Source organism: Dendrobium catenatum, unplaced genomic scaffold (assembly GCF_001605985.2).
Source record: "Dendrobium catenatum unplaced genomic scaffold, ASM160598v2 fragScaff_scaffold_1105, whole genome shotgun sequence".
Taxonomy (NCBI): Eukaryota; Viridiplantae; Streptophyta; class Magnoliopsida; order Asparagales; family Orchidaceae; genus Dendrobium; species Dendrobium catenatum.
In genome coordinates this window covers 305587-325105 of record NW_021319567.1, presented here as the reverse complement: position 1 = coordinate 325105, position 19519 = coordinate 305587, and the positions used below count along the sequence as shown (strand labels likewise).

The 19519-nt window shown below is 35.1% G+C and overlaps 1 protein-coding gene across 1 annotated transcript in view; it reads left to right on the top strand.

Moving 5' to 3' along the window:
- LOC110116589 (nifU-like protein 2, chloroplastic) overlaps positions 1-19155 on the top strand; it is a 21142-nt gene extending 1987 nt beyond the window's left edge. Inside the window, exons 3-4 of the mRNA XM_020850238.2 lie at positions 14078-14388; positions 18739-19155. Coding sequence (XP_020705897.1) covers positions 14078-14388; positions 18739-18927 — 500 coding nt within the window. The 3' untranslated portion in view covers positions 18928-19155. The remainder of the gene's footprint in view (positions 1-14077; positions 14389-18738) is intronic.
- The last annotated feature ends 364 nt before the right edge of the window (positions 19156-19519 follow it).

Below are 19519 nucleotides of genomic sequence, written 5' to 3'. Positions count from 1 at the left end.
AACAAGCCCGATGCATTCCTCTACTTTAACCATCCAACTTGAATTCTGTTGATAATATCCCCATCTATTTCACCATCACTCTGAGTAATAGATCCAAGATATCTAAAACGTGTACTCTTATTAATAACTTGATCGCCCAAAGTCACAATCCCCTCACTAGGTCTATTACTACTAAAATTACACTCCATATATTCCGTTTTATATCTATTCAAGCGAAAACCTTTAGTGTCTAATGTTGACCTCCATAATTCAAGTTTACTCTCAACTCCCTCTCTAGTCTTATCAACAGGAAGAATATCATCAGCAAAAAGCATACACCAAGGTACATCCTCTTGCAAATGTCTAGTGAGAACATCCATGACTAAAGCAAAAAGATATGGGCTTAAGGCTGATCCTTGATGTAACCCGACCGAAATAGGGAAATACTTGGTCAAACCACCTTGTGTTTGAACACAAGTAATCGCATGAATCACCTTCATTTATCTTTTGAGACAGCTGCAAATGTAATGCTCTTTTATTGTGCAGAAAATTGATTTATAAGCTTTTGATATGCAATTTGGACTATTTCAATTTCTCCATCAATTAGAATCAAGTTTAAACTAGCCTAATTTAGATTTTACGAACATTATGAGTCATTCTATTTTTGTATTATTGGTCTACCCTCCTTATTAGATTTAAACGAGAATTTGACTTTTAAGATTTTACAATGGAGAAAAAGGATTCATATAGCCGACTCAACATAGTGGGACAAAGACTTAATATTGTTGTTGTTGTGGTCTACCCTCTTTATGGCCAGCTTGGTTTAACATGACCCTAAATCTTACTAATCTAGTGAACTAGCTTTCAAAATCACTATATTCTTAAATGTTTCTCTCAATCTTCAGGTATATAAATTACCTCAATCCTTGGGTAAAGTAGCCTTTCAAAATAATATGATAATTCTAGTATTTTGATCCTTCTATAAGTTCAAAGTAGCCTCATTTGTGAAATCTCTCCCGTGATCTTAAAGCTCATCTTTCTTGTTTTTCCTTTATCTTAAAGTTGATGAGTCCTTCAAAGAGAAATATTCTTTGAGCATTATGCGTCCCAAGAGATTATAAAACAGCATTCTAAGAGTAAAGGTTGGATTTGCTAAAGGAAAAGACCTGTACAAATATAATTACCCTTATTTCTTTTTATTCATTGTTTATAAGTTGTTTAAGCTGAATCTTTGCAATTTTTTTAATTTGTCCTTCCAATAATTAGGAAAAGACCAAGATCCTTCCAATAATTAGAAAGACTTATTGATTTTGGTGGGTTATTTTCTTGGGTTGAAAAGCAGGTGTCAAGCTAGACCTATGCTTTTCACACCGAATTGGTAATCTAGCTTTCGGGGATGGCTTGACTTTCTGACCTTAAAGCAGGGACTCACTACTTGCTAACAAGCTTGTTAAAGGTTTTTTTTTGCAAATTGAAATGTTTACGTGGTAGAACCTCCAGCATAGGCAAAGATTAGTGAGCATAATCGCTTTATATGAGCTTACTCACTTTGTTATGTTACCTTGTGCTGGGTCACTTCGAGATTTTTTATATTGTTTATCATTTAATTTTTTTTGCATTTTATATTCCTCTTTCAGTTTTTTTAATTAGTTAATTTTTTTCCTACTTATTGATTTCTATTAACATAGCTATATCATATTGCTAACAATAACAAAACTTTAAAAAAATTTAAAAAAAAAATTACAAAACTTGGTTTGTTCCAGCGACTCTATTTCTAAACTTGCTGTGAACATTTAATTGACATAATTAAAAAAAAGTTGGTAGATCTTGAGTGTGAATGGTAGCTATTACCTAAATTATTTAATTTATCATAGTGTGGCTATAGAAGAGCGGCTGATAAAGATGCTTTGAGGACAAGTTTACAAAGAAAATAAATTATAAAATGAACTAAGGGAATTTAGTAATTGATATTTTTTAGGGTTGGTATCTTGCACAATGAATTGATTGATGTGAAGATGAGTTTAAGTATTTCTGGGCAGCTGTAATTATTTATAAAAGTAGTTATAGAGTAGTTCATGGAAGAGTAAACTTTTGAAAAGTTGTCACTACACTCTAATAAGTCTAGTAAAAAATTATTTGTCACTACACTTTAGTAAGTTGTTACTAACACTGTCATTGTCAGGTCCCAAGTCCTGGATGAGAAAAATGGAGGGTTGCGTTAGGTAGTCCAAAGCCAGCGTAAAATTTGTCGAATAAAAATGACATGAATCCTTTAATACATTGTGTTAATGCTATGACGGTCCCTGGAAGCAACTCGTTGTATGACCTTAATACAACGACAAGTGAGCAAGGGCCTCAACACCGATGCCCGGGTGCAGTATTAAATAGACAAAGGTTCCCACATCATGGATGGATGTGGGCAAAGTAGCTAGTTCATGAAACTATAATTACGATAGGAACTTGGAAATTGGAATATAGGTTTCGTTATAGGCAAATTAATGAAATTAATAGATATTATGATCCATAGGAAGATAAATATTCTATGTATTCAGGAAACTAAATAAGTTGGAGAGAAGGCTAGGAGATTGATAGTTTAGGATTTAAACTATGATATTTTGGTAGGAGTCATACTAGAAATAGTGTATTTGTAATTATTAATAAGAGTTTGATAGATAATATTGTAAAAATTAATAGAATTGGAGATGAAATTTTAGCTTTAAAGATTGTTGTTGATGTTAAAATTATTAATATTATAAGCTCTTATGCTCAAGTATGTTTAGATGTATGTTCAAGATTAAAATTTTGGAATGACCTAGAAAAATTAATATAAAAGATACATCTCGGAGAAAGAGTTTTTATTGGAGGAGTTTTAAATGGATATGTTGGTGGAGAGGTAGATGATTTTAAAAGCATTCATGGTGACTATGAGTCTATGACTTTGGACCGACTAATGAAGGTTATAAGGCCATATCAGATTTTTTTTAGCTTATGATTTTGTAATTGCTAATACCTTATTTAAGAAAAGAGATGTGCATCTCATCACTTATAAGAATGGATATACTAAAACTCAGATTGATTATTTTCTTATAAGAAAAAAAAAGATCGTTTAGATTGTAAAGATTGTAAAGTTATTCCGAGTGAAAGTTTATACACCCAACATCGCTTATTAGTTTTGGACTTTAAGATGGAGGGACAAAAAATAAAAAAAAATAAAGTAAATCGTTGTTCTAAGATTAGATGGGGGCATTTAAAGAATATTAACAAAAATATTTTTTAGAGTAAGCTTCTATATCTTAAGATTTTGTTTGTGCATGAGAAAACTAATATTATATGAGAAAAATTAGCTAGTGATATTAAGAATGTTGTAAAATATGTACTTGAAGTATGAAAGGAAAAAAATACTAATAGTAAAAATAGTTAGTGGTGGAATCAAAATATGCAATAAAAGATAAAATATAAGAAAATTTGTTATAAGAATTGATTTAGCTGTAAAAGTTTTGATAATTGAGAAATATATAAAGTGGCTCATAAGAAGTATAAGAAAGCAATTTGCAATGCAAAAATTTTAGCTTTTAGTGATTTATATAATAGATTATATACTAAGGAGGTTGAAAGATATATGTATAAGTTAGCTAAACAAAGAGATTGGAGTAGTAGGGATTAAGTTCAAGTGAAGTGTATTAATGATGAAGATAAAAAATAATTTTGTTAGAAGAGGATATTCAACAAAGGTGGATGAGATATTTTGCTGAACTTTTCAATGAAGATTATGAGAATACGATTGACTTTAGTGACTTTAGCACCCTAAATGAAATTAAAGACTTTTGTTTTTATAGGCGTTTTAGTAAATCTGAAGTTAAAGAGGCTTTAAAAAAAATGAAGTGGAGAAGCTATTGGACATGATGATATTCTAATAGAAGTGTGGAAATGTTTAGGAAATGAAGGAATACTAAACTTTTTTATATTATTTTGAAGACTAAAAAGATGTTAGATGAGTGGAGAATGAGTGTGTTGATTCTTTTTTTAAGAATAAAGGTATGCACAAGATTGTTCGAATTATAGAGGAATTAAGTTATTTTGTCATACTTTAAAACTATGGGAGAGAGTTATGGAGCATAAGTTGCAGCGTGATACCAATGTTTCTCAAAATCAATTTGGATTCATGCCAGGTAGGTATACTATGGAAGTTATACATTTATTAAGAGATTTGATTGAGAAGTTTAGAGAGAATAAGGAGGACCTCCATATGATTTTTATTGATTTAGAGAAAGCATATGATAAAGTTGCAAGAGAAGTGCTATGGAGTTCTATATAAGAAAGAGGTTTATAATACTTATATTCAAGTCATTAAGGATATATATACAGAAGCTGTTACGTGTGTTCAAACACAAGGTGGTTTGACCAAGTATTTTCCTATTTCAGTTGGATTACATCAAGGATCACCCTTAAACCCATATCTTTTTGCTTTAGTCATGGATGTTCTCACTAGACATTTGCGAGAGGTTGTACCCTGCTATATGCTTTTTGCTGATGATATTCTTTTTGTTGATAAGACTAGAGAGAGAGTTGAAGGTAAACATAAATTATGGAGGTCAACCTTAGAGTTTGAAGGCTTTCGTTTGAGTAGATCTAAATTGAATATATGAAGTGTAATTTTAGTAATAATAGATCTAGTGGGGGATTGCGATTTTGGGCGATCAAGTCATTAATAAGAGTACCCGTTTTAGATTTCTTCGGTCTATTGTTCATAGTGAAGGTGAAATAGATGGGGATATTATTAGTAGAATTCAAGTTGGATGGTTGTAATGGAGGAATGCATGGGCTTGTTTTGTGATAGAAAAGTCCCTTTCAATCTTAAGGGAAAATTCTATAAGATGGTAGTGAGACCTATAATGCTTTATGGTGCAGAATGTTGGCCATTAAAAGAGAAGCATACTATTAAGTTAAGTGCTGCAAAGATGCGGATGCTAAAGTGAATGAATGACTTTACTTATAGAGACATGATACGAAATGAGCATATACGTGAAAAGGTTGGAGTAGCTTCAGTGGAAGATAAGATTAGAGAGAGTAGCCTTAAATTGTTAGGTCACATAAAACGACAGCCTTCTAATGACTCGGTTAGGAAAATGGTTGTATTAGATTTGACTTATGTTAAGAAAGGTAGAGGTAGACCTAAATCGACTTGGTTAGAAAATATTAGAAATGACATTTCTTTATTAGATTTATGTGAGAATTTGACTCTTAACAGAACACAATGAAGAAAAAGGATTCATGTAGCCGACCCCACATAGTGGGATAAAAGCTTGTTGTTGTTGTACTAATCTTAACTTCAAAGGCCTTTATATCCCTCACTTGTTGTTTGATTGATGATTATATCACAATTATGAACTCTTTGTAACACCCTTTTTGTTCTCAATGGTGTGATTTAATAACTGCTACTATTAGCAATTTACATGGAGAAACTAGTTCATTAAATCTTTAACAAACAAGATCTTGCGACCTCTTCACGATATAATGCCCTAATTATGATAAAAACTGTTTCTTATATGCTTGTTTGAAGTGTATGGTTTGATTGTCTATCTTCTTCTTGATCTAACTTGAGATTAGTATGCATATATGCTATGAGGTGTAAGAGATGCATCAATTGTCTATACTATTAAAAATATGCTAGGCGTGCCCAAAGTAAATCACGATCATTCATTCATTTTAATCTATGATATTATTTGTCGCTTGATATATTATTCTAATATAATTCATCCCGAAAAAAAAAACAATGGTCTTCATATAAAAATATTTATATTTTATATTATTAATAAATGGGTTTGGTTTCTATATTCTTATTACAGGGATGCTTGAGACACCACCCAAAGTAAATTATGATCATTGATTCATTTATTAAAAATTAGTATCAAGTGGTAAATGTCTGGCCGAAGCATGACTTTAGGTACATCAAAAGACCCTACTTCTAGAACTAAAAGAGTAGAGGGAGTATCACCAACTAACAAGCTATCAACAATAAGAGAGAGCATTAACCAAAGAGATGAAGCTTGAGTGATATTCAGATTAAGAGAAGAACCAAGGGGACCAAGGAAGACGGATTAGCTATCATGACTTGGCTCGATAGATTGGAATACTAAGGTGGGAATGGACAGTTTGACAAAGTTTTTAAATTGCATATACTGACTCCAAAATCAATATCAAAATAAGATTTTCATGAACTTTTTTATAATATCATTCAATACACCAAAAGAGCCACTGCTACATAAAGTTCATTTTAAGCAAAAGTATTATAACTCTTGTATTATTTGCCAATTATATGGATAATATAAATACCATTCTATTGAAGCAACATATATCTACGACCATTCTATTGTAGCATCATGTCTAAGATACATGGATTCTTTTTTTAAACTCATTGTGTTTCAAGGTCTTGTCATGAAATATTGATTAAATATAATGGTGGGTTATCAAGATAACTCAATTTGTAAATAGCATTAACTCAAATGAAAGTTAAATAACATGTTTGCTTGTCATCATTTTAAATTATAAAGAAATCATACAAAATTTGCTTATCATTTAAATATAAATTATGACCATGAGCGTTGCTTAACATTAAGAGCAATGCATAGTGATTGAATCATATCATTCTTCTTGCTATTAAGGACTTATGCTATCTTAATTTATTCTTTATTATCTGCTAATACATCCATATCAAGAGCACCACCTATATAGAATCTAACTTGCCCTTGGCCTATACATCCCCCTATGAGTGTATCGGGGCATATATCATGTCTATTATTATTACTTGGGATGAAAAACACTAACTCCCCTCTGGCCAATATATATTTATCGTCAATACAACAAGGGCATATGCATACTTCTACTATTATTCAAGGTGGAAGGTAAAAATCATCAATGTGCGAGCACATGAGCATCCCAAGCTATTGCAATAAGAGTGTGAACTTCATCTATGAATATACATATGCATTCATTCCTACATAGCTTGTTCTTTGCATTCTTTTCATCATGCATTTACTTTAAGTAATAAGTTCATGAAATAATCATTAGAGCTTGAAATATGAAGAATATTATGTGGCATTCATATCAATATGAGGATTATTTACTTGAGAAAAAGAAAATAAATTTAAATAATTTTCAATAACGATCTTGTGCTAATAAGAATATTATTCAATGCATATCAATGCATTAAATTTAGAAGAACGGGATTCATTATTATCAAATACAAGTGTAATTTCCCCCACTTTGATGTGCAACTATTATTCTCAATATTTTTATCGTCTCAAGTTTTAATTTCTATAAACAAATCCCAATTTCATTTATGAGGCATACATATAATAAAATTTACTTGAATTCTATTATAGTTAAATATATCTTAAGATTCCTTCACAAATTAATATTTCAATTCCTACTGACTTTATGTATATTTGCAAACAATTATTTTGACTCTATTCCTCAAGTAATGTTGAATTGCTCCATACTCAAAAAAGTTGAGATCATTACTTATAAGCATTTTGTTTATAAATAATAATAAGTAAATAGTTTCCTTCTCCAAACTGAAGGCTTTTTTTTTTATTAGTTACATTTAAATTACTAAAATTTTAATTCTTTAAACTTTGCTCTACTAGAATAAGTATTTTTACATTAGTCATAATAAGCTATATTTATGATATTTTTATGACAAAATCTAAAATCTTATACCACAATTATTTAATTTATTTTCTAAATCATTAATTACTCAGGGACTTGATTATGAATGATATGAATTTATTTAGAATTTTATGATTAATAAATGGATGTGTTTTGGAAACAATAACATCAAAATAGAGGAAGAAATTGCTGGAACATTAATATGAGGGTTGATTTTTTATTATTCCTTCAACAAATAATAAAAGATATAATTGATCTACTATTTGAGAGGTAGATTAACTCTCCCACAAATCCTAGACGTCGCTAGGAAACTCAAAGAAAAGCTACAGTAGAAAAAACAATTGCATAAATTGAAAATACAATATAATTAGCCCTAAATAGGCCTCCCAAATTCCCTCCTAAACCAGCCCATTTCATTAATTGATTCCCTCAATTTGAATTCGCTTTGGATCTCTTTCCTAAATAAATTTCCTCAATTATAATTAAAACGTTCCTAAATCTCTCCCTCTATTTATCTTTCTTGCTCATTCAATTAATATTTTTTGGGCCCCACAAAGGGAGCTAAACCCCCTCCCTTTCCTTTGGTTCCGGTTCTGATGAACTGGATAGAATCCTCCCACTCCCACCCCACCCCACCCCACCCCATACACACACGAAGACGCACCTTATCCATAAGGTGGAATGATGTAAATTGTCTCCTAATCATCTTGTATGGTTCTCATATAGCTGCATCATCGGGTGATTCCTTCCTCTTGATTAGTTTCGGTGCACCCTTCTACTTTCAGATGTTCCAAGATGACTTCTATGTCTTCTGACAAAGTTGGGGGTAGTGAAGACGGTGTGTGATTTCCTATCACCCGCCTCAGCTGGGATAAATGAAATATTGGGTGCAATGTTGATGAAGGTGAAAGCCCCAATCGTTAGGCCACTGCTCCAATGCGCTCTAAAACCTTATAAGGCCCAAAGTATCATGGGGACAATTTCTCATTCTGCTCTTGGCTTGTGTCTTTTATTTGTAGGATCTCAGCTTCAAGTTCACATATCTTCGTGCTCGACATGTACTTCTCTTCAGTGCTCATCAACCTTCCTTTTCATGATTTTTTTGGGCCCTTAGCAAATGTCTCTTGAGCTTAAATAGTACCCTATCCCTCTCTAAGTACCGATCTATACTAGATACTGGTGTAGATCTATGCCCATAATGAATCAAATAAGGTGGATCTTTCCCATAGAGAATCTTGATATTGTTGAATGGTATAATGTGTTGCACCAATATTCGGCTGAAGCAATTCATTTGGCCAAACTCTTCGGCATATCTGAGACAAAGCATCTCAAATAGGTCTCTTCTTTTCTGTTGACCACATCGGTCTGACCACTTGTCTGGGGATGATGTGTTGTGCTTCTCTTCAGGACCCCTATAAACGAAACAACTTCTTCTAGAAGTGGCTAAGGAACACCTTGTCCCTATCTGATACAATGAATTCTGGAAATCCATACAAGCGCATCATCTCTCCTATAAAAATAGTAGCCATAGAGACTGCGGTGTAAGGGTGCTTTAGAGGGATGAAGTGTTCATACTTGTTCATATGATCCACTACTATCAATATCACTGAAAATCCCTTCGAATGGGGAAACCCCTCGATGAAATCCATCGTCACCTCCTCTCACATCCTCTCTATCAGAGCTAGCGGCTGTAATAACCCTCACGGTGTCATGATTAAGTACTTGTGCCTCTGACATACATCACGTCTCGTTACCCAACCCTCTAAATCGCGGCGCATCTCCACCTAGTATAATTCTGTTGATAGTCAGCTATAGGTTTTATGAGCTCCTGAATATCCTCCAGCTGCGCTGCCATAAAAATCCTATAATAGCCTCGATCCTCTTGGTAAAACGAATCGCCGCTGATGTAGTAGCTGGTTGCCCCTTAGTGTGTAATCGGGATGACTGGCCGGGTGCTGCAAGAAGTCGGCTTCTATCTTCCTCAGTTGCCATCCTCTGCTCCAATAGAAACTTCAAACTTCTCCGGTATGTCCTGACCACAAAATGTTGCCCCAACAAATAAGATTGCCACTTTTGGATGGCCAAGACAATCACCATCAATTTTCTCTCGTATACAGACTTGAGTTTCGCCCTAGCAGTGAGCACATGATTGAAATAAGCAATGAATTGATGATCTTGCATGAGCATGGCCCCAATTCATATCCTGATGCATCTGTCTCCACGACAAATGGTATGCTAACCGGAAGTGCTAATACTTGTACGCTAGTCATGGCTTTCTTTAGATGCTCGAAGGCTTTTGTCGCTGTTTCCCCCAGCAAGGAACTCAAAAATCACTTCTCTTTCTACAAATTGTTTGAGAAACATCACATCATCACTACACTTTAATTTTATTTATTGATAATAGTTTAGTTCAAGCCAATAAACATTCATTGCATTAAAATGTTCAATGACAGAGTGGCTTTATTGCTTATTTGTTATCTCATAGATGAGAGCAACACTGATAACTTTTGAGTGCATTTGTTTGACAACATCCCAAATGCCTTTTGTTGTTGTTAGGAATGTGTATGTGATGTGAAACATATCCCATGCGAAAGTGATTTGTTTAAAGAAGTTTGCACGCTTAGATTTAGAGGCAATAATAAGTAAGATCTTATGCGGAATTGAACGATAAGATAAATATTAAGTGGTACTTAGCTTAGGTTAATTCACATGCATAGAAGTTAAGTTCAAAAGATAACCAGCTTAATCCAACATTGCATACATGGATAGTTCCAACAATAGATTCAAATACTAACAATAAGATTAGTCGCTATGAGAAGATCCCTCACACAACTCATCCAATTACTAGGTTTTAGCGGAGAAGCGTTAATATGATCTTCATGAAGATAATAAATTCACATTCAAGGATGCACTATGAAGATAGAGAGTCGGGTGTCGAATTTACCCAAAGACAAGAGAGATACGCGCTCCGGCAAAGTTGTTTGGTAGTTGGGAATGAAGTGGGTAGCAACCACGAACCTCCTCGCACTTCGCCGAGATTAACCTTACCCACAAGCGTGGACAGCAGTTGGTGGCTGCATGGAATTCCGGGACAGCAGGAAGTGATCCCGAACTCTCTGGACAGCAGTTTTGACAGCAGGGACAGCAATTTTGTCTTGTAGAAAACTCGGGACAGCCACTTGGAGGACTTGGAAAGGTCATGAGCAGCAGCCACAAGGTACTGGAACTTTCTGGATAGGAATCTGCTTCTCCCAAAAGTACAAAACAGCAATGTGCTTGCTGGAAATGGGACCAGCCAGCAAAGGTTCCCTGGAGGATGAGAGGGAGGCGTGGAGGAGAAGGCTTGGGGTGGCGGTCAGGTTTTGGAGGGGTGATGGGGGAACGGAGATGAGAGGAAAAATCTGTATTTTAATTTCAGATTTTCATCAAGGGGAATTGTTAATTTGAATTTCAAATTAACACAATTAAGGGAATAATTGGGGCTGGCGGTCATTAAGGGATTTATGAGGGGTTTAATTGTTGCTTAGGTGGCAAAGTGGAGAGAAAAGGGTGAGAGAAGAGGGGGCCGGCCATATGGGTTGAGGGAATATGTCTAGGTTCAATGTATGTGGGGCCCAATTGATTACAAACTTAATTAAATCAAATTCTAAATTTAAATTCAGATTTGATTTGCATTGAGTAGTTTCCTAATTGGGTTTTGTCATTTAAAGGAGGGATTCAAAATTCAAATTTCAAATTGAATCTCAAATATGAAACTTCCTAAATGACAAATGACAAATTAGGAAGGTAGTGAAGGCTTAATTGAATTTGAAAATCAAATTAGATCTAGATTAACTCACTTTCCTAATTTAGTATTTCAAATGGGAAAGTATTTGAATTTCAAATAATTTGAATTCTTTCCCTCTTGGCTTGGCTTAACTTAGGAAAGCATTTAGAAGATCATCACAATGGTGGGGATTGTAGAGGTGGCCGGCGGCATGAGGGTAAGGGAAGGGGATTTGGCTCAGGTGGAGGGGAGGAAGCTATGGGTCGGAGGTGGTGATGAGGTTGGGAGGTGGGGCTAATTCAAGGAAGGGAGCTAAGGGTGGCCGTCGGGTTTGGAGGAAGGAGGGAACTCGGGTGGGGAGATTAGGGAAGAAGAAGAAGAAATAGAGAAAAACCAAGAGCTCAGGGCCGCAGGGGCTGTTGGGTACTTCGATTGAGCCTCTTCTAGGCTTCACCCTCCTGAACTCACAAAGAGATCAAGGCAAAATTAGAACTCACAAAGAGATCTTGAACAAAGCTGAATTTCATTTCAATAATCATCATCCCCTCTCCAAGAGGAGGGAGAAGGCTTAAATAGCCAAATACATGAAGAAAAATAAAAAGACACAATTGCCCTTTCGACAAACACATGACGAGGCCCTTAAGCAAGGGCATAAATGGAAAGAAATACAAAAGACTCATAAAACATAAAATAAAATATATCAAATACAATAATAATCAAAAGTAGATCGTGGCCGTAGATCATGGATCTTCTGATGTCTTCATCAGTATGGCCCATTGATTTCAAGCATCCTAGTATTTTATAACTGTTTCATAATCATAGAATCTTCTTCATCCCAAACTTTAGGACTTTCAACTGTTCGGCATATTCTATATGATAGATTTTTTTCTTTTTGTTTGTGAAAGGTCTTCATAAATCGGGACTCCTTTAGGTTGTTTTTTCTATTCAAGCAATATCAGGCACTTGGCCATCAAAGCTCTCATTTAGTTTGGTTTTCACCTTTCATGCTAGTTGACTACTTGGAAGGGCAGTCAAATATATTGAACATAATGAAGAGAAGACAAAATAAGAGAGGAAGAATAAAGGCTTGTAAAAGAGAACCTTAATTTTGCTTTGCTATCTTGTAGGAAAGTAGTTGTTAGGGAAGCTTAGATTGCTCCTTCTGTAAACGAGTATTTTTGCACAATGCTACATAGGGAAAAAAAAGGAAACTAAATAATTATAATAACAAAAACAAAAATAAAGAATCCTAGCAGCTGTCCACCTGCTATTTGGTCCATTTAAGGGTTGATGATTTATGCCAAGAGAGCAATCTTTAGGTTCTTTTTCTCCTTTCTTATATACCAATCTAGAGGAGAGGTATTTCTTGATAAGCAATTAATCTATGGCATCTAATTTTTCTTATCTAGCACTCTTGTCAGCTCCTCTTGATCTGATGCCTCTTCAATGGTTTACATTTGTTCCTTCTGCTTTGCAATGACCACAAATCTGGATGTATCTAGCTTTAAAAATGTCAAGGTTGCATTTGGTATGGCCACAAATCTTGGTGTAACTAGTTTTTCAGCCAAGCTGATTAAAAGGCGAAGCGAAAGTGCAAAAATGCCTTTCTTTATTGCCTTATTTCCCATGGCATTTGGGATGTTGGGTTTGTTTAACAGGTCCTCTGTGTGCTGACTTTTAGTTCTATGTTTGCTACTGTTTGGGATGACAAAATCGGGTCACGGGTCGGGTTCGGGTCCAATCCGAAACTGACCCGACCCGTTTTTGCAAACGGGTCGGTTTTCCGAACCCGACCTGCTTCAGGTATGTTTTATTTAAAATTTTTTATTTAATTCGATTTATTTAATCCTAAATCAAATTAAGGTAAGATTTACTTCAATCAATTTAAAATAAATCAAACTTAATTTAATTTGGGTAACAATACTTATTATTTTTTAGAAATATCATTTACTTATTTCATAACAATCTTTTAAAACCCTCCCAAATTAATTAAAAATGGGTCAAACCAGGTTGATTTCGTGATGCTATCAAGGATTTATGTACTTTTTATTTGAACAATAGTATATTTTGTTTTCTATTTTATTTTATTTTCTTTTTTTTAGCTATCCAATGATGGGAAAGCATCCAATGATCATGGTAGGTAGTGCATATGGCTTGGTAGACCTTTGGTTTGCTGGCTCGATTGGTCCCTGGCTGCTGGTGGTTCTCGGGTTGGCTGTTTTGGAGCATTCGGTGTTGAGCCTGATCTCTAAGTTGCTTGAGCTGAAGTTTAGTAGCTCATTAATATCCAAAAAGGTACATCATTATCTATACCATAGAAGATTTGCCATCTCATTGGTCCGCCAAAGTAAATCACCAATTCAATAATTTATCAGCTACAATAATTTAAACTCAAATAGATTGAGACCAGCTGATGTAGGGCTTATAATCGGAGATATCACATATCCATTAACAGTAATTGCCATGGTGTTAGATAGAAGGGCTGTAGCTAAGGATGGCATTTTATGTACTAGATTGAGTTGATGCTGAATTTATATTCACTGTGATTCTGCTTGATATATTCAAATGTGTGCTTTCTGATGGCTTTGTCAATAGCCCTTTTAGTCCATTTTCTGTCCTTACATTGCTAAGATATTTTCTTCTTTTTCTTACATATGCGTGCAGCAATTCAAGCCATTGCTACCCCGAACCCAATTGTTGAATTGCCTCTCACTGCAGAAAATGTGGAATCTGTATTGGATGAAGTGCGACCATATCTTATGGCCGATGGAGGGAATGTTGTATTACATGAGATCGATGGGAATGTTGTGAAATTGAAACTGCAAGGAGCATGTGGGTCTTGTCCAAGTTCTGTAATGACGATGAAAATGGGCATTGAGCGCCGACTGATGGAAAAAATTCCCGAAATTGTTGCGGTAGAGCCCATTGTGGATGAGGTGATAGGCCTTGAGTTGAATGAAGAAAACATTGAGAAGGTAAAGTTCCCCAAGTTTGCACTTTATTGTAGGAGATGTGCTATTTCCCCTTAACAATTACAAATTTTCAGAAATTATTCATGGATTCGTATGGGTTGAAGGATTTCATTTCTTTTGTTCTATATGTAAATTGCTTTAGCATCCTTTATGAAAATAATGCCTCAGGTAGTCATAGTTGGGAGTAGTTTTCCATGGTTAACTGCACTTGTTTCTTCTCTTCTAGCAATGCCATTTTTTTTTTTTTGAAAAATGCAAATAGCAATTATCATAAAAGGAACAAAATACAAGCTACAGTAGCGGCTCACATTCCTTCTTCAGTGAAAAACTAAGAGAAGAAGGGATGTTAGCAAAAGAAGAGCTATCAAAATAAAAGTTGCTATCAAGTGCTAAAGTAGCACACATATCGGCTACCTTATTACAATTCCTATGAATATGATGTAGAATTACCTTATTGAAGTCGGCCAAGAAAATAAAATCTTCCTCCACCCGATTGTAGTATTGCCATTTAGCTTTACTCAAAGAATGTTGAATGAATTTGATAACATTGATGTTATCACCTTCAATTATAACTCCTTTACTCTCTAACATCCACGGTTGAATGAATCTTCTAATAGCCATCACAGCCTCTAATTCAAGGTGAGCACTATCCCAATGCAATTTCCTTTCTCCAAATGCAACCAACAATCTCCCTTTATGGTCCCGAAAGCATCCACCAATTCTAGCATCATAAGTAGTGAGGAGAGTAGCATCGACGTTTATCTTAATCCAACCAAGCGGTGGAGGGTGCCAAAAATTCTGAAACTCCCTAGGGAGATTAGCACCCTAGCTATCAATGATTGGATTAAAAGATTTAAGCGCCGAAGACATCACATTAGCAGCAGTAACTGCAATAGAACTTGCAGATTTCCCATGATTAACATCATTCCTATTCCTCCAATTAAAGTAAACTGCTGTACAGTACATGTTGGCAATATTGGGAGAAAAGCTAGCAAGAGTCTTCAATTCCCGTAAACAATCATTAAGAGAATCAAAAACAGGTATGTAGAACCCCCAGCCTTGCATCTTCCAAATAACGTCCTGAAGGTGAATGCAGTGGACTACAATATGCTCCAGGTTTTCAGTAACTAGACAGCCTCTAGCACATAAGTCCTCATCTTTAAGCTTCCTATATTTTAAGAAACTGTTAGTAGGAATAGCATCTTTACTCAATCTCCACCAGAATAATTCGGTCCTAGTTGGAAGTCTCAGCTTTTTAAGCCATTTATAAAATCCCATATCCCCTTCAATAATGTTACGTTGTCTGTAAGCTTCAGTTGCACGGTTAGTGATAGATTTGCCAGACAATAAGCTAATTTCTTCCAGGTAATCTTTGTCTGCATTGCTATCAATCGGAATTTGAAGAATGGTAGAAATAAAATCACTTTGGAAGTATCCTTGCTGTACATGGAGATTCCAGCCACCATTATCAGTGATGAAATGATTGAGTTTAAGCCCTTCAAGCTCCAAACAATTTGCATTGATTGGCCATTCATTCAAACATTTGTCAAGCAACCAAGTATCATTAAGAATATCTATATTCCTACCATTAGCAACTCTCCACCTCAATCAAAATCTTCCAAGCAATTGAACTACCATTCCTACTTTTAGCTTCCCACAAGTTATCTCCATATTTAGCTGAAATAACTTGAAACAATAGTGAATTCTGATTTTGTAGAAGTCTCCAAGACAAACGTGCTTTCAAAGGTCTTGCTCTAGTTACCGCCGAAGGGAAATTCAAACCACCTTTATCATATGGTTTACAAAGAGTATTCCAACCAATGTAATGCATACCTTTCTTACCATTCCCCTTATGCCATATAAAATTTCTACAACATTTATCTATCTCTTGTAATACTTTCATAGGGACCAAAGTATGAGTAGATGCAAAATTAGAAAGAGTAAGAAGAGAAGTCTTAGCAAGAGTGATCTTACCCGCCAAGGATAGATTTTTACTTCCCCAAGAATTCAGCTTATGCATCATTTTATCCAACAGAAACTGGAAATCAGAAAACAGAGTTTTCCTCATCGTCATCTTGATGCCTAAATAATGAATCTCTTTAACAGCTTTAAACCCCAGCACACTCTTAATTCGGGAGGCAGCAGTTCTATTCATACATTTGCTGAATAAAATCTGACATTTAGACTTATTGACATTCAAACCTGTCCAGGAACAAAAATCCATCACAATATTCCTCAGTTTTATAGCCAGCTGGGTAGTTGCTTGTGAAAAAATCAGCACATCGTCAGCAAACAGCAAATGGTTCACCTTAGGTGCACGCTGTGCAATTTGAATTCCCAGATCATACCCATCCTGAGACATGGCTAAAGAGAACAATTGAGAGCAAAGGATATAAAGATATGGTGATAATGGGCAACCTTGCCTAAAACCGTTCTCAGCAGTAATCCATTTGGAAGCTCTACCATTTATGATGAAAGAAAATCTAGCACTTCTTATACATTCCATGATAAGCCTAGAAAAATTCATAGGCATACCAAATATTTTTAAAACTTGGGCAAGAGAATCCCAACACATGCTATCATAAGCTTGCTCCATATCAAGCTTAACCACCATTAACCCCTTTTTACTTTTTGAGATTCTAAGCTTATGAAAAACCTCATGAGCAAGAAGACAATGGTCAGACAAAGAACGACCATTAATAAATGCAGCTTGTTCTTCAGTGATACACTTGGAAATAAAACCCTTCATTCTATTAAGAATCATAGTAGCCACTATCTTATAAGTAGTCTGACACAAACTAATAGGCCTAAAGTTTGAAGGGACAATAGGCTTATTAATTTTAGGAATTAAAACAACAAGAGTATCCTTCCAATCATTATACATGCATCCGGTTTTGAAAAAATTATCAATAGCCTTTCATGCGTCCTCTTCCACGATTTTCCAATAAAATTTGAAAAAAGAGGTAGTAATACCATCAAAACCAGGGGATTTGTTGTTACCTTGACTGAAAACAGCTTTCACCATATCTTCCTTAGTGAATTCGGCATCCAAGATCTCTTTGCATCTTCCCAGGAAATTCTCAAGTTTTCAGGAACTGAAGGCCACCCAGAGAGTTTAAATTCCCTAGCTGTCCATTTCTTCTTAAAGAATTTAAAAATACTACTTCAATTTGATCAAAATCATCAACAATCAAGTTATTTTCATTTCGGATTTGCCAAATCAAGTTACCATTCCTCTTGGCTGAAGCATACTGATGGAAATACCTTGAATTTATGTCACCCTCTTGCTGCCATCTACTCTTAGCACGTTGATTCCACCATGTGGATAGCCTTCCCAAAGTCACATTTAAATCATGAACTTTTGTTCTCAATAGATTCAATTTATCAGACGTAAGACCAATAGAAGCTTCCTCAAGCTGCAGCTGTAAAATTTCTTCCTTCAGCTCAATTTTCAGTGAATTCAACTCCTTACACTTATTTTTGTTCCAGAAATAAAGAGCTTTCAAAAGATCTCCTTAATTTCCCTTGAAGGATTTCAGCACTATTAATTAATGGAAATTAGTAATGGAAACATCTCGTAACTTAAAATCACATTAATTGTTTTTTTCCTTGCTAAAATTTTAATGCACATGGAATCTTTGTTTGGTCTTTTTGTTTATACACCCACCCACCATTTCCATTCTAATCACTATTATGTTAGGTCGGTTCCTGAACCGACCCAGCCGGCCCCACATGGGCCGGCTTTAGTCTACAGGAGGTGTGTCAAACACCCTCCCATGTTGCCGCCCAAGTAATAGGGGCCCACGCCCTATTTGATTGTTGCCCATTAATAGTGGTGTCCACTATTTTAATTAATCTATTTTTAGCAAGGGGATTAATCTATTTTATTTAATCTATTTTTGGTAAGGGGGTGGGCGGCTAAGGCTATAAGTAGGCATGAAAGGGAAGGGATAGGGCATACTTGAATATTGTTTTCTCTTGGAGTCTCTTGGGCGTCTTGGGCTCTAGATTTGGTGTCTAGAGATTTGGAGAGAACGATCCTCCTCTCAAATAGATGATCAATTGTATGTTTGCTTATGTTGCTCTGTTTTGAGTTATCTAATAAAATCTTCTGTTTTTGGGTTGTTTTCTTCGTTATTCTTGTGTTCTTCTTGCTGTTTTTACCAATTTATTGTTAGAATTGCTTGCGAACTCAAGTATTTCCGATAGGATGACTTGCGAACTCAGGTATTTCCTATCATATTCATGAATGTGATTTCAGCTTGTCCTGTTCAATCTCTAGTCCTTAGAAGAAAGCAGATAATGGCATTAGAACCGTGTCTTATATATTTTTGTGTGCTTCAACAATTTCAGGTGCTTGATGAGATAAGGCCATATCTTGTTGGAACTGGTGGTGGAGAGCTTGAGTTTGTCAGCATTGAGGAACCTATCGTTAAAATTAGGCTATCTGGCCCAGCTGCCGGAGTCATGACCGTTCGAGTGGCTTTGACACAGAAGCTAAGAGAGAAGGTCCCAGCCATAGCAGCAGTACAGCTTTTATAATTAGCTGAAGGAACTGCCTTCATGTCTATAGTTAGCTATTCTTTGTTTAGAAAAAATATATATATAAATTCCGGTTCTCTTGCAGTGTTAGCTTTACTTGGGATTCATTCCATAAGGTGTTCTCTGTAGATTAATTTACTCTTGGAAATAAGCCTTAGTAGTTATATGTTGGAATAATTCCTATTTTTACTTGTAGTGCTATGAAGGATATACTTTCTCGTAATTTTATTGAACATTCCAATATTTTGTGATGCTTTCTCACACATGTCATGCTTTATCTCAGAACTTAGTAGCCTTTGCCTTCTAATTACTCTTTCTATTTTATTTCTCATCTCTGTGTACATGGAAACAAAAGGGATTAAACAATATTTCTTGTAACTGGAGGTGATATTGACCAAGTATTTTCCTATTTTAGTTGGATTACATCAAGGATTAATCTGAAGCCCTTATCTTTTTTGCTTTAGTGATGGATGCTCTGATTAGACATTTGCAAGAGGTTGTACCTTGGTATATTCTTTTTGCTGATGATTTCTTCTTATCAATAAGACCCGAGAAAGAGAGTTGAAGATAAACTTGAATTATAGAGGTCAAC